Source organism: Diaphorina citri, unplaced genomic scaffold (genome assembly GCF_000475195.1).
Source record: "Diaphorina citri unplaced genomic scaffold, Diaci psyllid genome assembly version 1.1 scaffold3192, whole genome shotgun sequence".
Taxonomy (NCBI): domain Eukaryota; kingdom Metazoa; phylum Arthropoda; class Insecta; order Hemiptera; family Psyllidae; genus Diaphorina; species Diaphorina citri.
Genome location: NW_007380603.1, coordinates 1 through 25,112, shown reverse-complemented (window position 1 = coordinate 25,112; position 25,112 = coordinate 1). Strand labels below are relative to the sequence as shown.

At 37.6% G+C, this 25,112-nt stretch overlaps 4 protein-coding genes across 4 annotated transcripts; all 4 read left to right on the top strand.

The window, feature by feature from the left end:
* Positions 1-2,791: 2,791 nt before the first annotated feature.
* On the top strand, positions 2,792-24,109 carry LOC113471875 (ras-related protein Rab-26-like; the record flags this gene model as incomplete). The annotated part of the gene is made up of 3 exons (XM_026831335.1): positions 2,792-2,840; positions 21,849-22,031; positions 23,999-24,109. Coding segments are annotated over exons 2-3 (294 nt in total), but the record flags the coding sequence as incomplete, so codon positions are not given.
* Positions 3,409-4,468, top strand: LOC108253781 (dehydrogenase/reductase SDR family protein 7-like; the record flags this gene model as incomplete). The annotated part of the gene is made up of 2 exons (XM_017448400.2): positions 3,409-3,701; positions 4,212-4,468. Coding segments are annotated over 2 exons (550 nt in total), but the record flags the coding sequence as incomplete, so codon positions are not given.
* LOC103520075 (facilitated trehalose transporter Tret1) lies at positions 7,725-9,966 on the top strand (the record flags this gene model as incomplete). The annotated part of the gene is given in 2 exon segments (XM_008485168.2): positions 7,725-7,943; positions 8,616-9,966. Coding segments are annotated over 2 exon segments (1,484 nt in total), but the record flags the coding sequence as incomplete, so codon positions are not given.
* Positions 17,536-18,324, top strand: LOC103520076 (chitobiosyldiphosphodolichol beta-mannosyltransferase-like). Its single transcript, XM_008485169.2, has 2 exons — positions 17,536-17,705; positions 18,078-18,324. The coding sequence occupies exons 1-2, from the start codon at positions 17,671-17,673 to the stop codon at positions 18,298-18,300; spliced, it is 258 nt and encodes an 85-aa protein (XP_008483391.1). The 5' UTR covers positions 17,536-17,670; the 3' UTR covers positions 18,301-18,324.
* Positions 24,110-25,112: the final 1,003 nt, after the last annotated feature.

Here is a 25,112-nt window from a genome sequence, read left to right as displayed (position 1 = left end):
CCGCTCTTCCGATCTTGACGTTTGATTGCATTTTAATAAAAGCTCCTACGATGAAGAAGAAGAAGAAGAAGAAGAAGAAGAAGAAGAAAAAAATAATAAAATGAATCCCTCCCTTGAAAAAAAAAAAAAAACTAACCTACATATTTCACACCATGACGGAGATTTTTTTCTTCTTTCTCCCTCCCTCTCCTCCCCTTTTTTTCTCTCTCCTCTCTCCCATTCTCTCTCCGTCTTCTCTTGCTTTCGAGCTCCATCTCTCTCCTCTCTTTTTCTTTGTCCTCTTCACTCTTTCTCTCCCTCTCTTGGTATCTCTCCATTCTTTGTACCTACCTATCTCTCTTTCCCTTCCCTCTCTTCTCTCCTTGTTCCTCTTTACTTTCCCCTCCCTCGACTTCCCCCCCCTCTTTGTCAATCTATCCCCTCCCCTCTTTTCCCTCTCTATCGCTTTCTCTTCCTTCCCATTTCTCCTCTCCTATCCCCTCCCCTCTCTTCCCTCATCCTCATCCCCTCCCCTCCTAAAAGATAGGGGGGGATATCGTTGTTGTGTTTTGGCGCGGTTCTCGGAAGCGCAGGCATTGTAGGAGAAATTGATTCAACAAAATGGAAATGGAGGTGGAAGCCTGAGTGGGTCGGGGGTTTAGGGGGCGAAGGCTGAGAGAGAGGTGTGAAGTTTAGGGGGTGGGGGGGCTTAGAGACAGAAGAGAGGGGTCGAGTTTAGGGGGAAGTAGAAAGACTGAGGGGGGTGAATTGTGGAGGTTTGGGTGGTGAGGAGTGCGCCCTTTTTGGAAGGCTTGAGGGGGTATATTGGAGGCTTAGTGGGGGTACGGAGAGACTTAGAGAGAGGGGAGTTTAGCGGGCGAAAGCTTTGGGTGAGTAGAGGCGTTGAGGACTATATTGGAGGTTTTGGGGAGGTGCAAGTCATAGGGAATAGAGTTTCAGGCGAGGTTAGATCTTGGGGGTAGGCATAGTTGTAGGAGTGAGCGAGTTACCCCCTTTGATTGGTGCGCAGAGACTTAAGAGAAGAGGGACGTTTTAGGGGGGAGTAGAGCATAGGATGAGTAGAGGATGAGGGGTATATTGAGGAGTGTATTGGTGGGCGCGAGCGTGAAGGCTCAGTAGCGGAATAGAGACTGAAGGGGCGAGGTTAGAGGCTTGACAGGTACCATTGGGAGGTTTGAGGAAATCGGAACGATGGGAAGGGAAGCGCTGAACGTTTTAGGGCGGGCTTTATAGGATGGTGTCCGAGGATAGGGGCGGTGTTGAACGTTTAGGGGGAGAGGATTCGCCCTCCCTTGAACCACCTCCCCCTAAGTGACACGGAGAAGTTAGGGAACAGCGATATGGGGTGGTAGATTGACGAGGCTGATGGAAGTTAGGGCGTGTGTGAATAATGGGCGTGGTAGATGAAGCTGATGGAAGTAGAGGTTGAGGTTTGGGGAAGGTGGGCTTTAGTTGGGATGAAGGTTTAGCGGGGGTGGGTTTAGGATGGGTGAAGGGCTTGAGGTGGGTAGTTATGTGGGGCGTGTATCAATGTTACATGTGTTGGGGTGGAGGAGCCGCCTCGTTAGATTAGAGACGGGGGACAGGGATGAATACTTGTAAATGGGTCGACAAGCTAGGCACTGAGTACCCAGCTACATGAGTACGTACTTGTACTTTCATTTAGATATTCCCTGCACTTAAAGGTGAAACGAGACGATTTTACATATCACTTCAGTGATTTTCCTTTGGGTATGTTTAGAGAGATGCTCTAATTGATGACGTGAAAATAAAATTGGTGCTTAATTGATGACCTATTATCACGTGAAGAGCTAATTTATATGCCGTAAAGATTGATGGCATAATTTTTTTTTTTTTTTTTTTTAAGTGTTACTGATATCGTGCCAATAGGTCTTATCTTCTCGAAAGCGAAAAGAGGAGGAAGGCAGGATATAAAACCAGCCGTTCCGAGAACGAATCTTGTTTGTTTAGGATAAAATACGCCCCGGGCGGGAATCGAACCTGCGACCTAGCGCTTACAAGGCAGGTGCGCTCCAAGCTAGCTTGACTCTCCTTTCTGTGTCAGAATAAGATGTTTAGACAAGTATCTACTCGGTAAGATACATATATACGAGTAATAGTACGTGATTGGCCAATTTAGTGGCCCTCAAACCTATGTGTACCTACTGTTCAAATAGGACCAAAGAGTCCCTTCAACAGCAGTGGTAATGGGCCTTTTGACAAAGTGCGTGGGTTGGCTAGCGCGGATATTAATTTTGTGGTTAGATTTTCAGAATTAGGTACCATCAGATTGAGGAAAAAATTCCATAACTTTTGGTATGTAATTTTGAATTTTAGAGAATTTGATATTCAATGAAAATTTGTTTTGTTCAACAGATTAGGTAGGTACCTAGCTAATATTTCCAAAGTAGGGATATCAAAAAAAAAAAAAAAAAAAAAAACAATAAAAAAAAAAAAAAAAAAAAAAAAAAAAAAACAGTAGGTGTATCTAGATTAGATATTAGAACAATTTATATTCGCTACCATCAGTTGTTAATAAAAAAAGTTTATTTATTTATTTATTTTTTTTTTTCAAAAAATGGCGCCACAATAAGTTTCTCCAATTTTCCTCTTCGTTCTTTCATTCCTCTCTCCATTTCTCATGCATTGATAGGAGTAAAGAGAGCAGAGAAAGTGTGTGGAAAGAAAAGGACGTAACCTTAAAAAACACAACACAAAATTGCTTACAAATGTTGAAAAAATAGTGATTTTTCTGTGAAAATAAATTTTATTTGTGAAAAAAAATTCATATTTTTTTTTTCCTTTGAAGATTTTTAAAAAGGAACAAGTTTGAGAAAAGAGTAAGTATTATTTCAAAGTACGAAATTTCTATCAAAAGAATTTCGTAAAAAATATGTTACATTTCAACGTTTATCGTTGCCCATACTCTACGAGTACGTGGGGGCAAGGTGTTTTACGGAAGTAAAAACGTTAAAAAATTATTTTTGAAATTTGTTTTCTCTGTAGATAGGTAAGTTCTAAAGTTTTTTTTTTTTCCAAGTTTGTTTTCATTGTGAAGGGATGGTTTGAAAAATATGTAGGTTAGGTACCTACACAAATATTGTCTTGAAACTTGAACATAACCTTAGAAGCTTAGAACTAATCCAGTTTCCAATTTTATTATTACCTACGAATCCACAAATTCTGCTATTGTATGCAAGTTCAAGGTGTATTTTCGTTTCGGGAAACTTGACCACTGACTATTGGAAAATTGACTACCCCTCCATTCAGTTTTGGAGCAGTGGTCAATTTTCCAGTGGTCAGTTTCTCAAAAGGAATGTGTTCAAGGCAAGATTGCCATCCCTCACCGCAGTGCATATGCAGCTTCCAAGCATGCTCTGCAAGCATTCTGTGATACGTTGAGAGCAGAAGTGGCCAGTCACAATATCAAAGTTACAATGAGCTAGAACGTGTCAAAAATGATCTGATGAAACGACTTGCTGACATTCCCACGTATGCTCCTGTTGTGCTAGAGTTGGACTTGTCCGACTTCACAACAATGGAGGAAAGAATGGAAACTGCCCTGTCGATATTCTCTCGTATTGATATTCTCATCAATAACGGTGGCATTAGCTATCGGGGAGACATTATGAGTACAAACACAGACGTAGACTACAAGGTGATGCTTGTCAATTATTTTGGACAAGTTGCTATCACTAAAGGTAAATATTTGTAATATAAGTAGGTAATGCCATCATTTTTTTTTTTTTTTTTTCTAATGAGAGATAAAAATACAGTGGATTGGTACAAGAACCAAAAATTGGGAATTATATTTTAGGAAAGTATTCAGTAATCTGATTTCTGGAAGAAAAAAAAAAGGCCAATCCTTAAAAAATGGCCCTTTTTCTAAAGACTTCCACATAATTATTCAATCATCAAAACCCTATCATTGTTCTCAAAAGTCAAAACTCAATTTTACTATATTTAAATACCAAAAGATTTTTTTTCAATGCTGAAGTGCTGAACACTTAAATCAGTTACAAAAAAAGGCCAATCCAAAAATGGCCCTTTTTCTAAAGAATTCTAAGTACATAAACATTCAATCATCAAAACCCTATCATTGTTCTCAAAAGTCAAAACTCAATATTACTACATTTAAAATACCAAAAGATTTTTTTTTTTTTTCAATGCTGAAGTGCTGAACACTTAAATCAGTCCCTTCTTCCCTGCAGCACTTCTGCCTTCCATGGTTCGAAGACAATCGGGTCACATTGTCACTGTCAGCAGTGTTCAAGGCAAGATTGCCATCCCTCACCGCAGTGCATACGCAGCTTCCAAGCATGCTCTGCAAGCATTCTGTGATACGTTGAGAGCGGAAGTGGCCAGTCACAATATCAAAGTTACGCTGATTAGTCCAGGGTACATTCACACGAGACTGTCACTCAATGCTATTACAGGGTCTGGGCACACATATGGAGGTAAAGAATAAGAAAGATAGAAAGTAACTTCTGGTTCTGTGAACTCTATAATCAACTCAGAAAAAAGGTCCATAACTACATTATATGGTGCCCCCAAGGACTGGATTAGTTCCAAAATTAAGATTTTTTTGGTACATTCACACGAGACTGTCACTCAATGCTATTACAGGGTCTGGGCACACATATGGAGGTAAAGAATAAGAAAGATAGAAAGTAACCTCTGGTTCTGTGAACTCTATAATCAACTCAGAAAAAGGGTCCATAACTACATTATATGGTGCCCCCAAGGACTGGATTAGTTCCAAAATTAAGATTTATTTTTATTTTTATTTTTTCATGAGATTTATTAGAGGGAACTCAGGGAACAATCAAAGAGATAAAAAGAACAGGATGGGAGAAAGCCAGATGCTCAAACAAACCATGTATTTAGGATAAAGTTTGACCCTGTTGGAAATCAAACTCGCGACCTAATATTTAAAAGCAGGTGCACCACCCTCCAAGAGTCCAAGCTAACTAGGCTAGTTTTTTCCTAGGAATTCACTGTATTTGCTCAGTTGATTCTAGGATTTCTAGGTTTTTTTCTTCTTTAAAGAGGTGTGGTAAAGCCCCCTTATTAAGACTTTTTTTCCATTTGCCTCTAAAAAAACATAATAATAATAATAATAATAATAATAATAATAATAATAATAATAATAATAATAATAATAATAATAATAATAATAATAATAATAATAATAATAATAATAATAATAATAATAATAATAATAATAATAATAATAATAATAATAATAATAATAATAATAATAATAATAATAATAATAATAATAATAATAATAATAATAATAATAATAATAATAATAATAATAATAATAATAATAATAATAATAATAATAATAATAATAATAATAATAATAATAATAATAATAATAATAATAATAATAATAATAATAATAATAATAATAATAATAATAATAATAATAATAATAATAATAATAATAATAATAATAATAATAATAATAATAATAATAATAATAATAATAATAATAATAATAATAATAATAATAATAATAATAATAATAATAATAATAATAATAATAATAATAATAATAATAATAATAATAATAATAATAATAATAATAATAATAATAATAATAATAATAATAATAATAATAATAATAATAATAATAATAATAATAATAATAATAATAATAATAATAATAATAATAATAATAATAATAATAATAATAATAATAATAATAATAATAATAATAATAATAATAATAATAATAATAATAATAATAATAATAATAATAATAATAATAATAATAATAATAATAATAATAATAATAATAATAATAATAATAATAATAATAATAATAATAATAATAATAATAATAATAATAATAATAATAATACATTTTCAAAGCAAATTTGTTGTGAAGGATCTTGGCCCGTTATTTGTTCTGTTCAGAAAAGAGGGAAAAAAAAATCCCTTCATTTTGTCACGAAAAAAAGAATGTAATACTGCTCAAAAAATACAAAAAACTAAAGCAATTAAAACACGAGAATAAAGTCTTTAAAAATAAAGCTCAATTTAACACATTTTTTCTATCGAGTTGCAATTTCAAAATGCCTGTAAGTATAACATTATTCTGTTTTCATCGTTAAGACCAATAAGTAAAAAGAGTAAAATTATTATTAAAAAAAAAAAACTTGATAATTATATAAATAATAATATAGTAGGTACACCTGAATTAAAAATTAACTTACGAGTATATCTAACAAAATTTCAGTAAACACTTCAGTATAACGTTTAACAACTTGCTATTTTAATAAATAATAAGTGAGTAGGGCACACACTTTCAACACAAGTAAATAGGCACACCTTTAATGTAGAAAACTCACTTTTTCTCACACACATTTCTTAGGGTCGTTTTAATATTGGATGAGGAAGATTTTTTTAAAGCTTTTTCTTCTAACTTTCCCTTATTCCTGGTCCACAAACATCTTTTTGATGAAGAAAGAAACGATATCTGTTTGAGGAAGAGAGATTTTGTCCAATTCCTAGACCATTATTTATTTCATTTGCCTTTTCTTTTCAAGGCTGATAAGAAGAAGAAGAAGAAGGAGAAGAAGAAAAAAAGGATTACGATTTCTCAATTTTTTTAATAATAGGCCATATGCATTATGCACAACAGTATGGAAAAGAATGGAATAGAATATACATTGTTTATTCTGCCAGAATGAGACTGGAAAGCCCCTTTACTCCCGCAGTCTAAATAGGGTCTTATAAAGAGAAGATTTTTGGAATAGGATATGGATCAGAATCCAATAATGCAACTCGGCTATTGTCACACATTCTGTCACACGATTTAGTTCTAGCACACAACCTGTTCTCACGTAGGTAGATTCTAAAATACACACAATTAGATTACGTTTTATCTAAGGAAGTATACGTTTTGCTTCGTAGAGGAATTATTAAACAGCAAAATTACTGTGGAACGATTGGATGAGTGATAATTCTTGTACTAAGCAAGATGTACTTCCTTAGTTCTTTGGGCTTGGTTGATAAATTTTTGGTTGGTTGCACCAAGTATTTTTTCTTCCTGTAGTAAACGAATAAGTTTTTTTTTCTTTTTCTTGTAAAAAATACTAAAATAAGTACCTACAACAGGTACCTTGATTTTTTTTCTTTTTTGGTATGAAAATCCTAGCTCAACCGGCCAAAAAGTTCTCAACCCAATAGAGTTTTGTACCATAGCATTATTTTATAGTTTCTAGTATGTATTTTGTTAGGGTGGTATGTGCTATCATGAAGTGAATAGGTCTTATCTTCTCGAACCACTAAGGTCTTATCGTCCCGTAAGCGAAGAGAGAAGGAAGACAGGATAGGAGAAAGCCAGCCGTTCCGAGAACGAACCTTATCTGTTCAGGACAACGTCCGCCTCGGGCTGCAATCGAACCCGCGACCTAGCGCTTACAAGGCAGACGCGCTACCTTCCAAGCTAACTAGGCTGGGTTCAAAGTTGAAAATAATCAAAAAGAAACTAGCCCAATGACAAACTGTGCATACCACCTCTATACTAATTCAGGAATTAATTTTAATTTTAGTTTCAAATTAATTCTAGGAAGAGAGAAGGAAGACAGGATAGGAGAAAGCCAGCCGTTCCGAGAACGAACCTTATCTGTTCAGGACAACGTCCGCCCTGGAAACCAAAACAATCCTTTTTCTTTTATTTTTTTTTTTTTTTTTTTTTCAATTCTCAGTGAACATCGGTTGTTTCGCCTGCGGCTTGGTATCAGCCTGGGTGTCCCCGGTCATCCCTGTGTTGGAGTCCAAGCAGTCTCCTATCGGGGGAATACCGTTCTCCGCGGAGATGATATCATGGACCGGCTCCCTACCCTCACTCGGGGCAATGGTTATGTCTCCCTTTTGGGGACAGATAGCGGACAAGCTGGGCCGGAAGAAGACCAGCTTTCTCACAGGTAAGCGGTTCAATTTTCCCCTCATTACATTAAAACGCCCGTTCCCACCTGTAGTGAGTTTCATCCGATTTTTTCCCAAGTGTCTTTGTAGGCAATGCAATTTAAATGAGAATAATGAGAGTATTTCCACTACGCACGACACGATTTTTTCCGAACAAGTGGGAACTAGGCTACGATCGGATACTTTTCTAACGAAATTCCTGTGTGCTGAGTCCAGTATGTAGGGCTATTGCATTCCATTCTTAATGTTTTTCCTTCTTCTCCTTCAAACTTTTCACCCCAATGTGTGATAACCTGTTCAGGTACTTACCTATACTTTGGGATTAGAGTTGACAACAGACTGATGCTATCACAAACTTTCAACGTTTAGAAATCGATTAGTTGACTCTCTCAATGAGTAGTAAGAAGTGGGTCCAATTTATTGACTGAAACACTAACGAAAAAGACAAAATTAAAAGCAATCTGATTGGTTGATTTCAAAAAATTCAATCCATCAGATGCTTAATGCAAGAGAACTTCAATAAGATTAGTGGTTAGCGCGATAGATTTCGGATCTGGAGGTTGGTGGTTCGAGTCATAGTCAAGTCATGAAAGTTATCGGGGTGATTAAAGTTGGGACCGACTTGTGTGATTGTGACAATCATTTATGCTTTTGTTGTACACTGTTGCCAGGTGTTCCCTGGATCGTCTCCTGGGTAGTAATGAACTACACCTCCTCTCCATGGGTATTCCTGGTCATGCGTTTCATCAGCGGGTTTGGCAACAGTGGCGCCATGTTCAACTCCTCCATGTATGTGAGTGAGATTTGTCACAAACATCTGAAAGGCACGCTGGGTAGCTTCACCATATTCTTCGCTAACGGCGGTGTCCTCTACGCTTACATCGTGGGCTCTGTCACCGAGTTCCGCACATTCAATTACCTCTGCACCGTACTGGTTGTTATCTACATCATTGGATTCCTATGGCTACCTGAGTCACCAGCGTATCTGCTCAAGATAAAGGACGAGGTAGGCGCCCGACAGGCACTCGTCTGGTACCGAGGTAAAAATATAGACGAAGCTACTATCAACGCGGAGTTTGAAATCCTGCAGGAAAGTTTCCTCAACGTGAAGAAGAAGATTAGTGTGAAGGAGTTGTTCAATGTTCGGTCTACCATACAGGGGATTCTCATCGGCCTGGTTCTACAGTCTGGCATACAACTCAGCGGGAACAGCGTCATCATAGCCTACTCCATATGTCTCCTACGTAAGGCCGGGGTACATAGCTTCTCACCTCACCTATCCGGTATTATTATCGCCGCACTCCAAGTCATTGCTTCATTCTTCGCCCTTGGCGTTGTACATCACTACGGACGCAAGTCTATCCTCCTCATCACATACGCTATGGCCAGTATATCCCTATTCCTAGTAGGTCTGGTGTACTACCTGATTGACATCAATGTTTCTTTCCCCACCATGCAATACTTCCCCGTGATCAGCCTGTCTGTGTACATCATCGCTGTGTCCATCGGTGTGGGCCCGATACCCTATGTCATCTACGGGGAGATATTCCCTGCTGAGGTGCGTAATACAAGCGTATCCATCATAATCATGTGGAATCAAATCACCAAGTTTGTCTCACTCAAACTTTTCCACATGATGATTGCTTATATTCACATCTATGGGTGTTTCTGGTTCTACTCGACATTCTGCCTGTTTGTTATAGCGTACTTGAGTATTTACCTCCCCGAGACCAAGGGGCACAACTTGAAATGTATCCTCGGTAAAATGAACTTTGACCTTCTCCACCGTCCCTCGGGGCAAGGTCCTACATTGGGTGCGAATGGTATTGAGATCAATATTATGGGACAAGGACCCAATGGGATTGATAACAGTGCTTTCAATGGGGGTCAAGCAAAACCAGACTTTGACGATGATAGTGATGATAATGTTGTATGATAGTGTTCTTGTTGTAGAAATAGTTGATAGATCATTTAGTTATGATTAAAATGTTACTTGTTTTATTTTTTTATTTTCTATACCTATGAAATTTGTTATTTTTTCCACAAAGTCTATCCACATTCCACAGAGAAAAGTCTATGTCAAAATATTTTGGTTTCTGTGATGGGAGAACCTGTTATTCTATTCCCATTAAGTAACTACATAGGTATTAATTTACACTGTTGACTTGCACTACCTATGGTCTCTGCCTGTTAGATACATATTAAGTATGAGTTTATAGTACTTATTTGCCCTACTACTTAGTATAGAACTTTTAATTTTTGTTGGAACCCATGTGAGGATAAATTGTGAACCTCAAGATCACTAATGGCCGGGTCTACAAAGTGATTTAAACACCGTTTAAGTTGAACTCTTGAATTAAGCGAACTGATTGGCTGGAATTTTTGAATTTTTTAAAAATCAACCAATCAGATTACTTTATCCTAAAAGTTAAAGTTGAACCTATTTTAATCTCAGATTGTGACCCCGGCCATAAAGATGTGCAAAGGAGTGAGTGCGTTATAGAAAAGAACTACTCTTTTCAGTGGACTACTCAGTCAATGAGTCAGATCACTCTTCAACTCCCTATAGGTATAAGGAGTTAAGGTCCGACTCATGAAGTGAGTAGTTCATTAAAAAGTTTAGATCTTTTTTTAGTAACTCACTCACTCTTTAGACATTTCTGTTTTTGAAGCTCTTTTGTCAGCCATGAAAAACCATTGTAGTTGATTCGAAATGAGAAGTCCATAATATTGGAAAACTCAGTTGACGAAGGGCTCACGGGAATTGCATCAGGTTCACTGAAGATAAGTAATGTTGAGCGTGGTTTATATCCAAATGGGTGACAATCTGGGTAGTCGCGCGCTGCTGACTTTTTCCGACCCCCACTCAGGTTGGGTGAGGTAAATATGAGGAGGCGGGTAGTTTGTCACCAAAAGGAGGTTAAAATCCTCGTCACTAAAAACTTAGGACAGCCACTCACTGTCAGGTAGACCTGACAGGTACACCTGACCAGGTCCGCCTGTCAGGTCTACTTGATACCTGATAGTGAGTGGCTCGCCTTAGCTGTTATATAATGACGTCAAATTATACAGTGCCCTTAGTCGCGCGCTGCTGACTTTTTCCGACCCCACTCAGTCTGGGTGAGGTAAATGTGAGGAGGCGGGTAGTTTGTCACCAAATGGAGGTTAAAATCCTCGTCACTAAAAACTTAGGCCAGCCACTCACTATCAGGTAGACCTGACAGGTACACCTGACCAGGTCCGCCTGTCAGGTCTACTTGATACCTGATAGTAAGTGGCTCGCCTTAGCTGTTATATAATGACGTCAAGTTATACAGTGCCCTTAAAAAAGTCTTCAAAGAAGAGACGATATCCCGTGAGCTCTTCTGCTTTCTAATGCCCTCCTTCTATTTTTCTAAAACCAAAAAACGAACCAATCAAGAAATAAAATTCTGTTGATCTACTTTTTTTTTCCAGTATTGTAATTTCAAAATTTTTATCAAAATATTTCATGTATGATTTTAACTGTGTCAATTAATTCTCTTTAATTATTCAAAAATAAAAATAGTTAGAATGTATAAATTTATCAAAAGATAGCTCTAGTTTCAAACTTTCAATACATGTTTTCTGAATGTGAATTGTTATGTATTATTCGGTTAAGGTTGTGGCTCCGACTATATCAATATGGCTCAAAAATAGCTGAAAAGTTGGCAGTCTGGGGAAAAAACTGGTGAAATTTTATGGAACATTTTATATCAGGTATCCAATCTAACTTCTACATGGTAAAGTTTACCTTATAGGTAGGTGCATAGTAAAAATCGTAACTTCCGAATTGATGGGAAAACATGACAGATCTTGCGGGATGGGATAGTGAGGAATTGATGGGAACATGACAGATCTTGTGGGATGGGATAGTGAGGATTTGATGGGGAAAGGAGCTTACGGGAAAACAAGGAAAAATGGGAAAATAATAGCACTGGAGAAGTATAACCAAGGGGGAGATAATCAAGAGAAAAGAGGGAGTCTGAGGGGAAATTACCTATAAAATAGTGGGGGTGGAGACTTAGAGAGAGGGGAGTTTAGGGGGCGAAAGCTTAGGGGGAGTAGAGACTGAGGGGGATGTTTGAGGGGTGTATTGGAGGTTTGGGGAGGGTGAAGGCTCATAGGGAATAGAGACTCAGGGGGCGAGGTTAGAGGCTTGAGGGGTACATTGGAGGTTTGAGGAATGGAACGGATGGGAAGGAAGCTGACATTTTAGGGGCGGCTTTATAGGATGTGTCGAGGATAGGGGGTGTTGAAGGTTTAGGGGGAGAGGATTCCCCTCCCTTAACCACCTCCCCCTAAGTGAAGGGAAGTTAGGGAACAGAGATGGGGGTGGTAGATTGAGGGGGTAATAGAAGTATAGGGGGATTGGAGGTTTAGGGAGGTGGGTTTAGTTGGGATGAGAGGTTTAGGGGGGTGGGTTTAGGGATGGGTAAGGGCTTGAGGTGGGTTTAGGGGGGTGTATGAATGTTAATGGGGGTGAGGAGCCCCTTTGATTAGAACGGGGGGAAGGGAATACTTGTAAAGGTCGACAAGTACCTGAAGACCAACGGAATTTTTCTTTTTCTTCTACGACTTCTAGATACCGAGATAAATCGATTTAAAAATTACCGGTAAATCGTGAATTTTGACGTCACGGCATACGCTCCCGTAGGCGATGACGTCATAATGAATTATTCATGACTCCCGCTTCGTTTGTTACTGCGCAAGCGTTTCTGCGCATTTTGTCGTGAAATCTGACGTCACAATTCATTGAACTTTTTCATCAGAATGGCAATTAAAAATTGAATTTTCGACCTTTTAAAGTTACTTTTTCGGAGTTTTGACCTCAGATTTGGATTTTTTTCCAACTTTTTACGTAGGAATCGACCATTAAGTAATAATATTTTCCCAATTGCAACTCCTCCATTTATAGGTACCCTCCTTCATTTTGACGTGAAATCTGACGTCACAATTCTTTGAACTTTTTCATCAGAATGGCAATTAAAAATTGAATTTTCGACCTTTTAAAGTTACTTTTTCGGAGTTTTGAGCTCAGATTTGGATTTTTTCCAACTTTTTACGTAGGAATCGACCCTTTATTAATAATATTTTCCCAATTGCAACTCCTCCATTTATAGGTGCCCATCCTTTAGTTTGTTCTCTGTAATTGAATTTTCGACCTTTTAAAGTTACTTTTTCGGAGTTTTGACTTCAGATTTGGATTTTTTCACAACTTTTTACGTAGGAATCGACCCTTTATTAATAATATTTTCCCAATTGCAACTCCTCCATTTATAGGTACCTACCCTCCTGTAGTTTGTTCTCTGTATTTTTTTTTTTCTCCCATAAGTCCTGTTGAATAAAATATGCCATCCTCCTACAATTGCTAAGAACTGCAATCGGATTCTTTTCTTCTAATCTGTAGTTGTTTTTTTGGTCTTCCTTAGTGGTGTGTAAAATAGAATAGATTTCGATAGAGATTTAGAGAGAAATGTTCATTCTACATATCCATAGCAGTCTACAGTCCCAGGAGTGGCCTTGGATTCATAGCCGAGGACACTTTGCGTTGGTTCGAATCCCAGTAGCGACATGAAATAATTCAACTTCTAAAATTTTTTTATTAGATGTATAGTTATCTGATTTATGTAGATTTTTTCCCGTTTCTTAGAAAGACAGGCTGTCGTAGAAGAAGAAGGTTTTTTTTTCATGAGATTTATTAGAGGGAACTCAGGGAACAATCAAAGAGATAAAAAGAACAGGATGGGAGAAAGCCAGATGCTCAAAAAACAAACCATGTATTTAGGATAAAGTTTGACCCTGGTGGAAATCAAACTCGTGACCTAATATTTAAAAGTAGGTGCACTACCCTCCAAGAGTCCAAGCTAACTAGGCTAGTTTTTTTTCTAGGAATTCACTGTATTTGCTCGGTTGAATTCTAGGATTTCTAGGCTTTTTTTTTTTCTTCTTCAAAGAGGTGTGGTAAAGGCCCCTTATTAAGACCTTTTTTTTCCATTTGCCTCTAAAAAAACATGGAATAAAATATGCCATCCTCCTACAATTGCTAAGAACTGCAATCGGATTCTTTTCTTCTAATCTGTAGTTGTTTTTTTGGTCTTCCTTGGTGGTGTGTAAAATAGAATAGATTTCGATAGAGATTTAGAGAGATATGTTCATTCTACATATCCATAGCAGTCTACAGTCCCAGGAGTGGCCTTGGATTTATAGCCGAGGACACTTTGCGTTGGTTCGAATCCCAGTAGCGACATGAAATAATTCAACTTCTAAAAAATTTTTATTAGATGTACGTACATATGTTTTTAGTGGTCTGATTTATGTAGATTTTTACCCGTTTCTTAGAAAGACAGGCTGTCGTAGAAGAAGAAGGAGAAGAAGAAGAAGAAGAAAATAATAAAAATAAAATGAATCCCTCCCTTGAAAAAAAAAAAACCTAACCTACATATTTCACACCATGACGGAGATTTTTTTCTTCTTTCTCCCTCCCTCTCCTCCCCTTTTTTCTCTCTCCTCTCTCCCATTCTCTCTCCGTCTTCTCTTGCTTTCGAGCTCCATCTCTCTCCTCCCCTTTTCTTTGTCCTCTTCACTCTTTCTCTCCCTCTCTTGGTATCTCTCCATTCTTTGTACCTATCTCTCTTTCCTTTCCCTCTCTTCTCTCCTAGGAGAAGCTTCTTCCTCTTTAGTTTCCCCTCCCTCGACTTCTCCCCCCTTTTGTCAATCTATCCCCTCCCCTCTTTCCCCCTCTCTATCGCTTTCTCTTCCTTCCCATTTCTCCTCTCTCTCTCTCCCAAATTTCTCTCTCCTATCCCCTCCCCTCTCTTCCCTCATCCCCTCCCCTCCTAAAAGATAGGGGAAACATCAGGAGGGGGGGGGGAGAAGAGGCGGTAGAAAGAAAGAGTTTATTATTAAATTTATAGGCCAGGTAGTATATTATGTAGGTACATAGGCAATAGGGTTAATAGAAAATCTTGGAACAACACAAAACAAGGGTTACAATAAAATAAGGGTCGAAACAATTTTTTACTTTCTATTTTTCTTGTGCAGTGAAAAAAGAATATTTGTGCAATGTGAACGGGCTATTAGGGTTGAATGGCAGAGATGCCTTTTTAACGGTGTTAAACGTTTCTGCTAAGGTCTTTAATGACGGGTTTTGCCCTCCATTCGGCGAGTGGATTGGACAACGTCACATGCCCTCAGGCACACTCCATTTGTCAAGGGTCTAGGTTTACCTTGCCCTTAGGATCAATTTATTTCGTAAAATCCGCCTCCTCGCATTAATCTCATCCATGTGCCAGTACCAGTCAGTCACATCGGGAAAAGACAGTAGCCCACGATTGCCCAGAAATTCACTCATTTGGATACGAACCACGCGCAACGTTGCTTAGCTTTAGTAAGGACATATTGAGTGCTTGGAAAGTGCTATCGCCATCGCGTCATACACTCAACCGAATTGCAAAGAATCCACAAGGAAGATAATCCGATCTATTCCATGGGAGGATGGGGTCCATCTGTAGTTTTACATAGTTTTAAAATGTCATTTTCACTATGAATAATAATATAAAAATGCTAAGGATGTGCAAAATCATCCTTACAACCTTAGATCAGCCCTTGACGGCATCTCATCCATGTGCCAGTACCAGTCAGTCACATCGGGAAAAGACAGTAGCCCACGATTGCCCAGAAATTCACTCATTTGGATACGAAACACGCGCAACGTTGCTTAGCTTTAGCAAGGACATATTGAGTGCTTGTAAAGTGCTATCGCCATCGCGTCATACACTCCACCGAATTGCAAACAATCCACAAGGAAGAGGAACCGAATTATTCCATGGGAGGATGGGGCCCATCTGTGGTTTTACATAGTTTTAAAATGTCATTTTCACTATTAGTAATAATAATATAAAAATGCAAAGAATGTGCAAAATCACCCTTACAACCTCAGATGATCCACAATGATCCACATACAGAATAGTATCCTATCTCAGGATGTTCAACATGATATTAAAACCCAGGTACACAAACGAAGCGAAAAAACGCTTCAAGCTATTTGAAAGATAAATGAGAGAGAGAGAGGGGGGGGGAGAGAGAGATGTTAAAATGGCGGACCATATTAAATTTTATTTAATAACACAATATGGCCTCAAGCCTTCGTCTTTTTAATAAGCTTGTTTCATATTCTGTAGATACTATATATTTATGTAGTTTATATTTCCACGAAACACACTTAAAATGGCGGACCATATTAAATTTTATTTAATAACACAATATGGCCTCAAGCCTTCGTCTTTTTAATAAGCTTGTTTCATATTCTGGATGCTATGTAGTTTATATTTCCACGAAACACACATTTTTTTCCTTCTCCATTATTGTGACCCAATTTGTAATCTAACCACTAGGTAACTTACCTAATTTGGTTGTTAGGTACTTACCTAATTACCTAAGAGACATTGTAGAAACTAGGTACTCGTAGGTTACTAGGAAAAGAGATAATTTCATCCTTTTAGGTATTAAGATTTAAAAAAAATAAAGTGTTTTGACAGAGGGAACTGTAACTGCTCATGTCTTATCATCCTTAAAGCGAAGAGAGAAGGAAGACAGGATAGAAGGAAACTAGCCGTTCCGAGGACGAGTCTTATTTAGGTAATGTAGATAAAATTCGGCTCTGGAGGGAATCGAACCAGCGATTCACCAATATTTTTTCAGTCTTTGGAATTTTTTCAGTTCCCTTTGGTTTGCATTAGTTGGTTTGCAAGTCCCATTGGTTTGCAAGTCCCATTTGATTTGTATAGGCTTAACAGGGCTGTTAAACTAAAAGCTAACAGCCTGTTAAATTCCATTTGATCAGGCTTGACAGCTATGGCTGTGTAACTGCCAGACAGGGCTAAAAATAAGATTTCCTTCTCCATTATTGTGACCCAATTTGTAATCTAACCACTAGGTAACTTACCTAATTTGGTTGTTAGGTACTTACCTAATTACCTTGTAGAAATTAGGTACCCGTAGGTTACTAGGAGATAATTTCATCCTTTTATTAAGATTTAAAAAAAGAAAGAGGTTTGACAGAGGGAACTGTAACTGCTCATGTCTTATCATCCTGAATGCGAAGAGAGAAGGAAGACAGGATAGCAGAAAACTAGCCGTTCCGAGGACGAGTCTTATTTAGGTAATGAAGATAAAATCCGGCTCTGGAGGGAATCGAACCAGCGATTCACCAATTTTTTTTCAGCCCTTAGAATTTTTCAGTTCCCTTTGGTTTGCATTAGGCTTAACAGGGTTATTAAGCTAACAGCCTGTTAAGTCCCATTTGATTTGTGTAGGCTTAACAGGGCTGTTAAGCTAAAAGCTAACAGCCTGTTAAATTCAATTTGATCTGTATAGGCTTAACAGCTATGGCTGTGTAACTGACAGACAGGGCTAAAAAGAAGGTTGGTGAAACCGACCCTTAGCTGTCATACAGTGACGTCAAACCTCTGTCAAACAAACAGAGGTCAAACTATGGCACATGTCAGGGCCCTCCAGGGTCAAACTTTATTAAACTTGTCAAAGTTTCAAGTTTCAACTATCTCTTTCATTATTGACTGGCATAACTATGCATTTACAATACTGAGCTTGTCTCTGAATGAGCAGCACCCCATAGTAAGAATATCAAAATGGTGTGAGAGATATTTTGGTAGATTTTCCAAAGCCAACCTGTGTGTCACCAGAGCCATGAGAGCAGATTTGAAGGAGAATTGGAATGTTGAGTAAGTTTTTAATATCTGACCCCTACCAGTTGGTAAAGTTTCTTTGTTTCTGACAGTCAGGGTGAGGTGGGAAATGTCCAAATGTCAGACCCCAGATAAAATCATTTTTGAACTTTGAAAGATTGATGTACTTTTTTTTCCTATTATAAATAATAGCCTTTTTCCACTAGTGATTCTAGAATATTGAATGTGTCAATGCCTAAGAGATCTATGCTTGCAAGTTATCAGGATGAAAAATGATACTAGATTTAGTAGACGAAAGACTTGTAACACTGTGATAATGATAATTCTACACTTGCAAAAAGACTTGCTTGCTTCACCACAAATAATTCCCTACTAAGTCCATGTTTTTTTATCTTCCTCTTTCCTCAGAGCTAAAACTCTGCACGACCGACCACCAGACATATTCAGACCCACATCGAGAAAAGAGAAGCACAGTCTGTTTGAAAAGCTTGGGAACGATTATCCTGCTCTCCTGAACTTTATCCACATGGACGAGAAGAGTGCAGAATATCCAGGACTCCTTGTATCCAGCACTAGTTGGACGGAGGATGAAGACTTCAGTATTCTGTTTAATGCTTTGTCCAGTGAGTAGATAAGCGAAAAATTAGCAGGGAAATTAATGTACAAGTTAAAGAAATACAGTCTGGAGGTCCCGGTTTCGAAGCCTTTTGAGGACAGTTGTGCAATTATTTTGAAACGATGGCGTGTAGATTTTCTTGAAGAGGTTTTATAGAGGGAATTTATTTATTTATAATTACAAACGGGACAGGCCCTTTACTATCTAAGATACAATATTTGCCCTACCTATCAAAACTAAAAACATTAAAAAAAAAAAAAACTGTAACTGTTAAGGTACTGTAACTGTTAAGGTCCTATCGTCCCGAATTCAAAGAGAGAAGGAAGACATGAATCTTATCTCTCCTAGGATAAAATCCGCTCCGAGCGCGAATCGAACCCGCGACTTAGCGCTTACAAGGCAGACGCAGAAAGCCAGCCGTTCCGAGAACGAACATTATCCCATCAGGATAAAATCTGCCCCGGGCGGGAATCAAACCCGCGGCCTAGCGCTTACAAGGCAGATGCACTACCAACTAGGCTGGCACACACAAGAACCTTGATTTCCTGAAAGTGGCAATCTTTATTCTCAGAAGGAAGATTCTCTCTTCTACGATTGTCTTAAGATCAATGGTGTATATCCCACCTTTTTTTTTTTTTCCTCATTGTAAACACTAACAAGATACATTTAAGTTTAAGTTTTACCACCGTGGATTGTCTTGGGATTGAGCTGAATCTGAGGTTGACCTGAATATTAACCCTCTTGTCAACAGATGTTTCCATAACTTCTAGTCAACAGATAGGTACAAATGTACCTACATGGCGTTTTTGGCCTGATACAAGGCAAAAATTGGTCGATCTCTTCTTAGGAACTAGGAAAATTATCATGTTGTTGCTTAGATTTAAGTTTATGTTGTTGTTTAGATTCAAGAAAAGCAGAAAAAAATGTTGATGTTGATATTGGGAAAGTTCAAGAGTCGATCAAAATTTCTGCTCGCGAGTGTACCTTGTTTAGACTGAAAAAAAAAGTCACATGATTTTTTTCTTTTGACTGCTACCTACCTAGCACACAAAACGGTCAAAGTGAGAAACAACGGTAAGGTAATCGCAGACTATAGGTATGTACCTACATGGCGTTTTTGGCCTGATACAAGGCAAAAATTGGTCGATCTCTTCTTAGGAACTAGGAAAATTATCATGTTCTTGCTTAGATTTAAGTTTAAGTTGTTGTTTAGATTCAAGAAAAGCAGAAAAAAATGTTGATGTTGATATTGATATTGGGAAAGTTCAAGATGTCAAACAAACAGAGGTCAAACTATGGCACATGTCAGGGCCCTCCAGGGTCAAACTTTATTAAACTTGTCAAAGTTTCAAGTTTCAATTACCTACCTCTTTTGGGTTTACCTAATCTAATTTGATTAAACTTAAGGTTCTGATGAAAAAACGCATCCCTCATTTTATGGCACATGTCAGGGCCCTCCAGGGTCAAACTTTATTAAACTTGTCAAAGTTTCAAGTTTCAACTATCTCTTTTGGGATTACCTAATCTAATTTGATTAAACTTAAGGTTCTGATGGAAAAACGCATCCTTCATTTTGGGAACTTGTTGGACATTTGAGCTCATTTTGTTTCAGCTTTTTTCCTTTCATTATTTTATCAAAGGATAAGGAAGAGTACGAAAAAAAGGAGAGAAGAGAGAATAGACATCACCTATTTATAGATTAGCTATGTAATCCCTACCTACAATCGTGTGCAAAAAAGGGATTGTTTGCATTCCCTCTTTTTTTTTAAACCCTCTTGTCAACAGATGTTTCCATAACTTCTAGTCAACAGATAGGTATGTACCTACATGGCGTTTTTGGCCTGATACAAGGCAAAAATTGGTCGATCTCTTCTTAGGAACTAGGAAAATTTTCATGTTGTTGTTTAGATTTAAGTTTATGTTGTTGTTTAGATTCAAGAAAAGCAGAAAAAAATGTTGATGTTGATATTGGGAAAGCTCAAGAGTCGATCAAAATTTCTGCTCGCGAGTGTACCTTGTTTAGACTGAAAAAAAAGTCACATGCTTTTTTCTTTTGACTGCTACCTAGCACACAAAACGGTCAAAGGACTCAAAGTGAGAGACAACGACAAGGTAATCACAGACTTGAGCTTACCAGTACAAAGGATAAATTAGATACCTAGAACTTTGTTTCAAGCTTTCAAGTAAGTTCAAGAGTCGATCAAAATTTCTGCTCGCGAGTGTACCTTGTTTAGACTGAAAAAAAAAAGTCACATGATTTTTTCTTTTGACTGCTACCTAGCACACAAAACGGTCAAAGTGAGAAACAACGACAAGGTAATCGCAGACTTGAGCTTACCAGTACAAAGGATAAATTAGACACCTAGAACTTAGTTTCAAGCTTTCAAGTTTTTTTCCTTTCTTTCTTTTTTTACTACCTACTTAATCGCCTGTCCTAGTGTTGACATAACTTGAAACGGAAATAATGTCAAAAGAAAGAAAGAAGAAGAAGAAGAAGAAGAAGAAGAAGAAGAAGAAGAAAAAAACAAGATCAAAAGATAGGTTAAAATGTTACACATTAGCTACATACGTAAGTATCTATCTACATAATTTAGAAACAAAGATAATAATTTGTTAATTTGGGACAATCTACCTACTTAATCGCCTGTCCTAGTGTTGACATAACTTGAAACGGAAATAATGTCAAAAGAAAGAAGAAGAAGAAGAAGAAGAAGAAAAAAACTAAGATCAGAAGATAGGTTAAAATGTTACACATTAGCTACCTACGTAAGTATCTATCTACATAATAATATAGAAACAAAGATAATAATTTGTTAATTTGGGACAGCGCAGCGGTCTCTGTGAAGTGTAAATCAGACACCTCCACTAATACTGTGTTTGCGGTGCAAAAACCAAGAAAACCAGACATCTCCACTAATTAGTAATACTTCTTGCGTTGCACATTGCATAGTCAAATAGTTTCACGGCGTTCATACAAATTCAACCCCTTAAGTTAGAGCTCCTAGAAAACTTTTAACTTTAGTTTGTCAAAAGGTCCCCCAGTCAGCCTAGTTAGCTTAGTTGGTAGTGCGTCTGCCTTGTAAGCGCTAGGCCGCGGGTTCGATTCCCGCCCGGGGCGGATTTTATCCTGATGGGATAATGTTCGTTCTCGGAACGGCTGGCTTTCTCCTATCCTGTCTTCCTTTTCTCTTCGATTTCGGGACGATAAGACCATAGCAGTTACAGCTCCCTCTGTCAAACCTCTTAAAAAAAAATAAATAGTTTGTCAAATCTGTTTGTTTGACCATAACTGCCGAACGGTTTGTTCGATTTTGATTAAAATTTTCAAACCTGTTCAACAAAGATGGGGAATTTCCTAATTAAATTTTGGGCTAGATGGGGCCTATTTTGATCCATAGGGTTACTTTTACCAAGTATCTTCGACACTTTAAGTAGGTACGGAACTTTTATTTTTTTAAAAACGATTTATTTTAAGATAAGACTAACATCTTGGGTCTTTACCTCTAATGAACTATTGATTTACCAAACTAGGTAAATAAAAATTCAAGTCAATTTATTTTCAGATGAAACAAGAGGACAGCATGAGCGACGACGTGTTCGAATCGCCCGAAGACAAAATGGCGGCGTCCGCCATTTTGAATCCTCCCGCGCCCCCACCCGCTCGCACACCCTCCCCTACTGGCTACAAGGATTACAAACCTCCCCTCCATCTGTTCCAGAACGATGAACCTGAGATAGCACACAAGGTAAGAGAGAGATAGCACATAAAGTAAGAGAGAGAAGGAGCCAAGGAGAGAAAAAGAGTTAGAGAGAACAAGTAGAGAGCAAGAGGGAGTAGGAAAAGGGAGAGGAGAGAGAAAGAGGACAGGAAGATGGGTTAAGACTGTTGAGAGATAATCTCAAAAAAAAAAGAGAAGAGAGAGAGGCAAAGAGAAGGAGAGAGAAAAAAGGAGGGGGAGAGAGAGTAGAGATAAAGACACACAGAGGGATAAACAGAAAGGAGAGAATAAGAAACAGGGATAAAGAGAGAGAGAAGAAAATGGGAGGGAGATGAGAGAGGAAGGAACAGGGTAAGAGTAAGAGACAGGCAGAGGACATGAAAGAGCATGCTGAAAAATAAGAAAGGAAGAAGAGAGAGAAAGAAAAAGAGAGGGAGAGATGAGAGAGAACAAGACATGGTAAAGGGAAGGAAAGAGAAAGAGAGAGTAAGGGACAGAGATAAAGAGGGAGAAGAAAGAGAAAGGTTATGATTATGATTGATGAAAAAAAGTTCAAGAAGGAGAAATTAAATAAATGAGAGAGAGAGAGAGAGAGAGAGAGGGAGAGAGAGAGAGAGACAGAGAGGAAACTAAAACAAAAGATTAAAAAAAGGTTTTAAAACTTATTTATTTATTTATTTACCTATCCACAAAAGTTTTAGAACTTATGTAATTATATACTATGCTAACTTAGGTAAATAAAATACCTAAAATGTGATTTTGATACTTCCCCACCATTTTGATACCTACCTAGTATAACCAACTTTAAGTACCTATCTCAAGTTAATTGGCTCTGTAAAATTGGTTCAAAAAATCTAAATAGATGACAGCTATAGGTAGGTGTACCTATGACAGCAAAAAGATATCAGAGTATCACATCTATCACATCATGAAAAAAGTAAAAAGGTCATCACATCATGACAAAAAGGTAGGGATGAGAGAAACATCACAAGTAATCCCCCATTACCTAATACCTACCTACCTCGATGAAATCTCTCACTTTTTTGTAGAAATAATGAAGGCTTAGAGCGAGAGAGAGATAGAGAGAGAGAAATAGGGAGGGGGAAGAGAGAGAGAGAAAGAGAGAGAGAGAAATAGGGAGGGGGAAGAGAGAGAGAAGGAGAGAGAGAGAAAGAGAGATAGAAAGAGAGGGAGAGAAAGAAAGAGAGAGAAAGAAAGAGAGAGGGAGAAAGATAGATAGGGAGGGGGAAGAGAGAGAGAGAGAAAAAAAAAGGAGGTGAGAGGAAAAAGAGAAATGGTGAGAAAACTGGTAGGAAAAAGAAGAGAAGGAGGATAAAAATAAAGAAAGAGGAGAGAGAGAGAAGAAGAGGAAGAGAGAGAGAGAGAGAGAGAGAGAGAAAAAAACGGTCCGTATTTTATCCCACTGTACAAATTGTCAGCACTCTTCCAAATTACTCCCTAGGGAACGTCAGTAAATCTGTGTATTAGAGAGATAACAGGGGAGAATGTAAAAAATAAATAGAAGGTAGAGAGAAATTCATGCCATTACCTACCTTGCTTAATAAATCAGCAACATAGTAAGTAGATATATTCTCCAAGAGGTTTGACTTGACAGAAGGAACTTGTAACAACGCAGGTCTTATTAATACGAAAAGTTCTTTCAGTTTCCTCTCTACCAATCTACTTTCTGCTCTCCCAAAATTTCTCTCTCCCAAAATTTACTTAATTCTCTTCTTTTCCTGGTAAACAGGAGGGCGTGGGTTCAATCCCAGCTGAGGTATGGAATTTTATCCTCAATATAATTTGAGAATTTGACCACAATAATAGTAGTAGCCTACTGCTGGAGTAAAGGGACTTTTCAGTCCTATGCGAGCAGTATAAATAAGCACTATTATTATATTAGTAGTAGTAGCCTACTGCTGGAGTAAAGGGACTTTTCAGTCCTATGCGAGCAGTATAAATAAGCACTATTATTATTATTATTATTTTTTCAGACCATTCTACTTGGAGACAGCGGCGTGGGCAAAACATCTCTCCTGGTTCAATTCAACACAGGCAAATATCAGACGGGCAACTTTTCAGCCACCGTGGGCATAGGCTTTACGGTAAGTTGTTTTTAGCATGCTTCTTTTTTTGTAGGTGAAACTGCTTATAATAGGAAGAACAGACCTCGTATTTTCAAGGGTATTTTTACTTTTTTATTTTAGTTTAATAATTACAAATTTGCTATGAAAGTTTGTAAAAGATCCTAATTTTTATCAAAATAAAAAAGGCAAATATCAGACGGGCAACTTTTCAGCCACCGTGGGCATAGGCTTTACGGTAAGTTGTTTTTAGCATGCTTCTTTTTTTGTAGGTTAAAGTGCTTATAAATAGGAAGGACAGACCTCGTATTTTCAAGGGTGTTTTTACATTATTATTTTAGCAATTTTGCTTTCATAGCAATTTTGCTATGAAAGTTTGTAAAAGTTCTTAATTTTTATCAAAATAAAAATTTAAAAATAATACAACTAAGTAGGTACATACCTACGTAGAACACTACTAAAGGCAAAATTTTTGCTCGTCATTTTTCCCAATAATGGACGATAAATTTTTCTTCTGTGTCCGGAGGTGTCAAAATCAGTGATGTAAAAATATTTAATAACTAATTAATAATTAATAGACGGTAGACGTCTGGTCAATATGCTAATGAGAGGTCTCCCACACAATCTACTAAAAAATTTCTACTCCCTAATGTTTTACCCATCTTTTTCTCCCCTACCATTCTCATACCTCATTATTATCAACTGTTGGCTAAAAAACACCATTAGTGATTAGACTAATTGCTAATTGCTCTCTCTCTCTCTCTCTCTCTCTCTCTCTCTCTCTCTCTCTCTCTCTCTCTCTACGGTACCCATCGGAGGATGCGCAAGGCCTTTAGCCAACTTGGTTCTCCAACCTGGTCTTTGGAATGTCATATAGGGTGTTCAATGTCTTTTTAGGACGCAGGGTTTAACACTTTTCAAAGACGTGTACTGGAGACTTTTATGGTAAAAAAAAAACAAGCTGGGCCCGTCCCTCCGGGAATTATTTAGCCCGTAGTTTATTCGATCAGTACCTATGTACCTA